Genomic DNA, 7207 nt, shown 5'->3' on the forward strand with positions numbered 1-7207 from the left:
TAAATAAAATCAGAAATGAAAGAGGAGAAATAACCACGGATTCCACAGAAATACAACGGATCATAAGAAAATACTACGAGCAATTATACGCCAACAAATGGGACAATCTGGAAGAAATGGACACATTCATAGAAACATACAACCTCCCAAGACTGAGTCAAGAAGAAACAGAACATCTGAACCGACCGATTATCACCAATGAAATTGAATCAGGAATCAAAACCCTCCCAAAAAACAAAAGTCCTGGACCAGATGGCTTCCTAGGTGAATTTTACCAAACATTCAAAGAAGAATTATCATCTATTCTACTGAAACTATTCCAGAAAATTCAAGAAGAGAGAAAGCTCCCTAACTCCTTTTATGAGGCCACCGTTACCTTGATTCCAAAACCAAGCAAAGACATTACGAAAAAAAAAAAACCACAGGCCGATATCTTTCATCAATATTCATGGAAAAATCCTCAACAAAATATTAGCAAACCGAATGCAGTAATACATTAAAAATATCATACACCGTGATCGAGTTGGATTTATTCCTGAGACGCAAGGTTGGTCCAATATCCGCAAATCAATTAATGTGATACACCACATTAACAAATCGAAAGAGAAAAACCGTAGGATCATATCAATAGATGCAGAAAAATGTTTGACAACATCCAGCATCCATTTATGATAAAAACTCTCAGCAAAGTGGGAACAGAGGGAACATACCTCAACGTAATAAAGGCCATATATGAAAAACCTACAGCTAACATCATATTTAATGGGGAAAGGCAAAAAGCATTTTCCTTAAGATCCGGACAAGACAAGACAAGGATGCCCCCTCTCACCACACCTCTGCAACACTGTATTGGAAGTCTTCACCACAGCAATGAGACGAGGAAGAGAAATAAAAGGCATCCGAGTTGGAAAGGAAGAAGCCAAACTCTCATTGTTTGTCGATGACATGATACTATTTATAGAGAACCCTAAAGATTCCACCAATAAACTGTTAGAACTGATCAATATATTCAGGAAAGTAGCAGGTTACAAAATAAATATTCAGAAGTCAGTGGCATTTTTATACACCAATGATGAACTTTCAGGAAGAGAAATTAATTAATTAATTGTAATTCCAATCCATTTACAATTACTTCAAAACTATAAAATACCTGGGAATCAAATTAACCAAGAAGGTAGAAGACCTGTTCTCAGAAAATGATAAGTCATTGAAAAAAGATATTGAAGAAGATAGAAATAAATAGAAACATATATCACGTTCATGGGTTGGAAGAATCAACATCGTTCAAATGACCGTACTACTTAAAACACTCTATAGATTCAGTGCAATCCCTATCAAAATACCAATGGCATTTTTCAGAGAGCTAGAACAAATAATCCTAAAATTTATATGGAGCCATAAAAACCCCTGAATAGCCACGGCAATCTTGAGAAAGAACAAAGTTGCAGATATCACACTACCTGATAGCAAACTATACTACAAGTCTCAAATCAGTAATCAAAACATTACAGCACTGGCATAAAAACAGATACATTGATCAATGGAACAGAATAGAGAGCCCAGAAATAAATCCACAACTATACGCTCACTTACTATATGACAACGGAGGTAAGAACATACAATGGGGTAAATACAGTCTCCTCAATAAATGGTGTTGGGAAAAGTGGACAGATACATGCAAAAAAAAGAAGCTGGACCACCTGTTTACACCGTATACAAGAATAGACTCAAAATGGATTAAAGACTTAAATGTAACACCGGAAACCATAAAACTTCTAGAAGAAAACATAGGCAGTAAACTCTGATATTACTAACAGGAATTTCTTTTCAGATATATCTCCTTGGGCAAGGGAAACAGAACTAAAAATAAACAGGGCTACATCAAACTAAAACGTTTTTGTAGAGCAAAGGAAGCCATCCACAGAACAAAAAGACAACCGACTGTTTGGGAGACGATATTTGCTAATGATACATCCGATAAGAGGTCAATATCTAAAATGTATAAAGAACTTATACGACTCAACAACAAAAACAAACAATCCAATTCAAAACATGGGCAGAAGACCTGAACAGATACTTCTCCAAAGAAGAAATACAGATGGCTCATAGACACATGAGAAGATGCCCAAGGTCGCTGATCATCAGAGAAACGCAAATGAAAACCACAGTGAGATAGCGCCTCGCACCCGTCAGAATGGCCATCATCGATAAATCCCAAAACGAGGGTTGGAGAGCATGCGGAGGAGACGGAACCCTCGTCCGCTGTGGGTGGGATTGCAAATCGGTACAGCCACTATGGAAGACGGTCTGGAGGTCCCTCGAAAAATTAAAAACGGATCTCCCTTTTGAGCCAGCAATGGCACTTCTGGGTATTGATCCAAAAAAACCCCAAACGATAATTCCTAAAGATTTCTGCACCCCAGTATTCATGGCAGCACAATGTACGACAGCCAAGATTTGGAAGCCACCTAAATGCCCATCGACAGACGACTGGATAAAGAAATCATGGTTCATATACACGACGGAAAATTACTCAGCCATGGAAAAAAATGAAATCCTACCATTTGCAGTGACATTGATGGACCTAGAGGGTATTATGCTGAGTGAAATCAGTCAGACAGAGAAAGATAAATGCCATATGATTTCACTTACATGAGGAATCTAAGGAACCCACCCCCAAGCCCCCGTGCCCTGCACAGGCAGCTCCCTCTACCTGTCCGGCCCTCCCTCTGCGTCCACATAATCAGTCTCTCTGCACCCGGAAGACGTGACTCCAGGTCTGTGAAGACACCTGTACTGGGTTGGAGAGTGTCCCTCCCAAATGCAGGGTCACCTAACCTCAGAATGTGACTGCGTCTGGAAATAGGGCCTTTGCAGATGTAACCGGGTTACGATGAGGTCACACTGGAGTAGGGCGGGCCACATAAGGAGAGGAGAGACAGAGAGGGGAGGGGTCATGTGACACAGAAGCAGAGAGAGGGGGGATGTGTCTATCAGCCCAGGAACCAGCAATTGTGGGAAACTGGAGAGGGAAAGGAGGACCCCATTCCCACCGATCCCACAGAGCCCTGGAAGGTGTGCGCCCTGTGTCACCTAGACCTTGAGTTGTGGCCTCAGTGGCTATGTCACTCTGTAGTAATTTCTGACAGCAGCCACAGGAAACGAACACTCTCTCGTCAGCCCGAGACCCCAAACAGAGGACGGGCCTCTGGAGGACTGGCTGAGTGACTGTGCGCCCTGCTGTGGGAGGTCACACGCACACCTGGCTCCAGGCCCGGTCGGGGGCGGGGCCGGCACAGGGGCCCACTCAGTACTCCGCATCCTCACCTTACGCAGGGGCACAGTCCCGCTGCAGGGGACCGCTCCGATGACTAAAGTGACCCCGGGAAGGGCTTGGTGTGGCCGGCTGGGACAGGCCCTGTCGCCGTCAACATTACTTCTCAGAGTCACAAACGCCCTCCTACCTGCTCAGACCCCCCGGGCTTCGGGCCGAGCCACAGGCCCGGGGGGTCGAAGGGTCAGGCTGTGGTGACCAGTCCAGGGCCTCGCCTCCTTTCCCCGTGGCAGCCGTTGGGGAAGCCATTGACACCTGCTGGGCTCTCTGGGGCCGTGGTGAGCGTTGGGGCCTCACACACCATCTCCACTGTGTCTTCAGGCAGCACTGAGTTACTTGTGGGGACTGGAGAGTCTGGACTTTGGTCCGAAATTTGCAACAATGAGCAGGACACCGAGCTTGAAGGCAGCTAAAAAAATGAGAAACCGTCTTGAGTGCGTGACCCAGCGCAGGTGCCCGCAGGAGGGCGGGGGCCTGCGGAGCCCACGGCGGGCCGGGTTTGGAGAGGGCACTGAGGGTCAGTGGGGCCAGCTCTGGTCCTGGCTCTGCCCTGACTGCCGGCTCGGTTAGTCTCGGTCGAGGCACCTCGAGGCCTGCTCGGGGCCTCAGTTTCCCCATCGTGAATGGAACCCTCCAGAGCCCGGGCTACTCCAGCTCAGGGCCCTCGGCTCCCATTTGGCCACAGAATAAACTGTGGGTAACGCTCGGGCAGCGAAAGGCTTGCTGGAGCTGGTAGGGCCACCTCCTGACGTTCAAGCTCGCCTGACCCTAGCCGGGAGGCCACGCCCAGCCCTGCACCGTGCTCAGCGAGGAGGGGTGCTCTCACCCCCCAGAACCACACTCACCGTGCTTGCTGCTGCGTCACCGGCTCCTGTGAAGACAGACGGCAAACCGTGGTTAGCGGCTGAGTGGTGGGAGACCCTCCCGTCCCAGGCCAGCTGTGCCACTGAGCTTGAGCAGGGTCTCCCCTCGCAGAGGCGGTAACTCTGCCCCTGCAGAGTCGTCAGCCCGTCTCTCAGAGCCCGGCAGCTCAGCGGTGACTGCACTGTGCTGACTCCCAGGCCTATGTGGTCCCTTTCAGCCACTAACCTGCCCCACAGCCCAGGTTGTCACTTGGTCCTGTGCAGTGGCTCTAACTCAATGCTACATACCATGAGAGAAGCAACGGAACAGAGGTTGGCGTATTCTGCCAATAAGTTTCTTATAGTTGCAGCAAATGACGCAGCAAATGACGAAGCAGAAAACAATGAACAATAAAACAGATACGATCGCAGGCCAGGGGACTCCATCCTCTGAAACTGGGAAAAACAGAAAATGTCTCAGAAGGTCAAAAATAGACCTTTACTTTCAGCAGCCTTATGATAAAGAACCAACCGAGAGACCCAGCGATTCCACGGAGACTGTATCCGAAGGAAAGCGAGCACTGTGTTGAGGGGCGTCCGCACCCCACGTTCCAGCGGCCAAGGCGTGGAAGTGACCTAAGCGTCCACAGACGACTGACTGGAGAGAAGTCGTGCTCTGTGCACACGCGCACATGTGCGCACGCACACGCGCGCGCGCGTGCACGCACACACACGCACACGCACACACGCACACACAGAGGAATATTACTCGGCCGGGAAAAGGGAGGAAATCCTGCCATTTGCGGGAACGGGGATGGACCTGGAAGGCGTCACGCTAAGTGAGGTACGTCAGCCGAAGACAAACGGCATCATCGATATGCAGAATCTCAAAACGAAGTGAACTCAGAGGCAGGAGTGGGGGTGGGGGGATCCGAGGAAAGGGGGGCCAAAGGTGCGAGGCTGAGTTCTGAGACGATAAGCCGGGGGAAGTGATGCATAGCACGGTGACCATGGTGACGCTGCTGCTGGGACCTGTGACGGCTGCTGAGAGCGCAGATCATACACATTCTCATCACAAGGAGAAAAACATTCTTTTTTTTCCTCTTCTACGAGATCTACGTAGAACGATAGAGGCTAACGAAACTTCTTGCGGGGATCACGTCACGATACCTGTATGTCATCGTGCTGTTCGCCCCACATCTACACAGCACCGGAGGCCAACCCCATCATGACAGAACTGGGGGCTCCGGAGGGCGAGAATAGACCAGCGAGCACAGCATCTGCACTCGCTGGCCCAGAAGACACCGCCAAGCAGCAAGCGGGTGTCTTTCATCCTGGCCTGGCCCTTCCTGGGGCAGGGCTCCAGGATGTGGTGGGGTCGGGGGAGAGGCGGCCCCTGGTGGGCACAACGGGGGGTAGGCAGGACCAACACCCTCCCCCTGGGGTGCTGCGGCAGCGGCAGGTCTCAGTTGGGCCTGAAGGATTCATCTGATCTTGTGGGTGTTTGCCAAAGTGACGTTCTGAGCCCACCCTGAGGGGTGTCCTGTGTCAGGCTGCATCTTTGGCACAGGCCCTTCAGGAGGTGGACAGCTGGGCACCCCAGTTGGCAGGGGTGGGCAGAGCTTGGCCATGGCTCTGGGGACCGACGAGGCCTGCCTTGCCCTGTGTTAGCACTGCAGGTCACGAGGTGAACCGTGAACACAGGTGTCTTGGTCTCCACCCCTGTTTTCTGACACGGGGCTCCCAAACCCATCCAAATTTCCTCAGCGACAGGAGTGTCCTTTGTCCTAAAGAGGTGACTCCAGCTGGGCTCCGGGGTAAGAGTTGATGAGCAGAAAGACCAAGCTATGATTCGAAGCTTGCAACTTTCAGCCCGACCGCCCATCCTCTGCGGAGGGGAGCAGGGCTGGGGCCGCGTAGTAACCGGTCGTGCGAATGTGACGGAGCCACCATAACGATGCCGGGAGTACGGAGTTCGGAGACTTCCAGGCTGGCTGATCATCCGTGTGCCGGAAGGGTGGCGCGCTCCAGCTTCTGGGGACACCAGCTCCGGCACGCGGGACCCTCTGGACCTCACTCCACGTATATTCATCTGGCTGTTCACCTGTGACCCTCACGTTACATTCCCTAACAAACCAGTGGACAGGTGAGTGTGTTCCTGAGTTCTGTGAGCTGCTTTAGCAAATAACTGGATGCAAGGAGGGAGTGGTTGGAATCTCCAACTTGTAGCCAAGTCAGAGAGCAGCTGTGGGTGACCTGGAGATCCTTGATTTCCAACTGGCGTCAGAAGGGGGGGGTGGTCTCGCGGTGGTGTGGAAACATCCCAAAACTAGTCCGGCAAAAAACCAAGCAGTCCACTCTGAGAGGTGGAGAACTCGACTTGGCACGAGCGGTCCCAGAGGAGCTAACGCTCGGAAAGTCTGGGCCATGAGCACAGCCGCAACATTCCCTACATACGGGGTTCGTACGCGAGCTGATTGGTCGATCGAGCTCAGATCGTTACAATCGGCGTGAGTTGCTGTGGTTACGGCGGGAGTTATTATGGGTTGCCGGCAGCGGCAGAGTGTTACCAACTGTTACAGGAAGAGGGGGCTGCTTGGGTACAAAGTGCTATGAGAGGCTCGGGCTGTGAGGGGGGACAGACAGGTACATTTACAGGTCAAGCAAAGTGCAAGCGAGCTCTTGCCCGCAACAAGCATCCTTACAGAAGCAGGACGAAAAAGCTGACTCGTTTGCAATGAGAATTCCTCCCACTTCCTCTTCATTCCCTTCTTTTGATGCTCGTTGAAATGCCTTTTAGGGCATCACCTTGTGATTTCCCTCTTGACTTCCCGGGACTGGGGGCCGGTAATTCCGTCGTGTAAGGATTTTCGCTGGTCTTTTTCTTCGCTGCGGCTCTGAAGGGTACTTTCTTTCGACTCTTGCTGCCTTGTGATTTATTCCTGATGGTGACAGCCTGGTCCTTAAATTGACTTAACACACGTGTTTTCTCGAATTCGACTCGGCCGTGATCCGTCTTTTCTCTCTTTCC

General features: G+C 50.6%; 1 protein-coding gene across 1 annotated transcript in view; it reads right to left on the minus strand.

Moving 5' to 3' along the window:
* The window catches only part of LOC102891285, an 11451-nt gene extending 6567 nt beyond the window's left edge, over positions 1-4884 (minus strand). Inside the window, exons 1-3 of the mRNA XM_025046284.1 lie at positions 4486-4884; positions 4180-4205; positions 3465-3743 (exon numbers count right to left, since the gene is read on the minus strand). Of these exons, the coding sequence (XP_024902052.1) occupies positions 3465-3743; positions 4180-4205; positions 4486-4623 (443 nt within the window). The 5' untranslated portion in view covers positions 4624-4884. The remainder of the gene's footprint in view (positions 1-3464; positions 3744-4179; positions 4206-4485) is intronic.
* Between the last annotated feature and the right edge of the window lie 2323 nt (positions 4885-7207).

This window comes from Pteropus alecto, unplaced genomic scaffold (assembly GCF_000325575.1).
Source record: "Pteropus alecto unplaced genomic scaffold, ASM32557v1 scaffold43, whole genome shotgun sequence".
In the NCBI taxonomy this organism is placed as follows: Eukaryota; Metazoa; Chordata; class Mammalia; order Chiroptera; family Pteropodidae; genus Pteropus; species Pteropus alecto.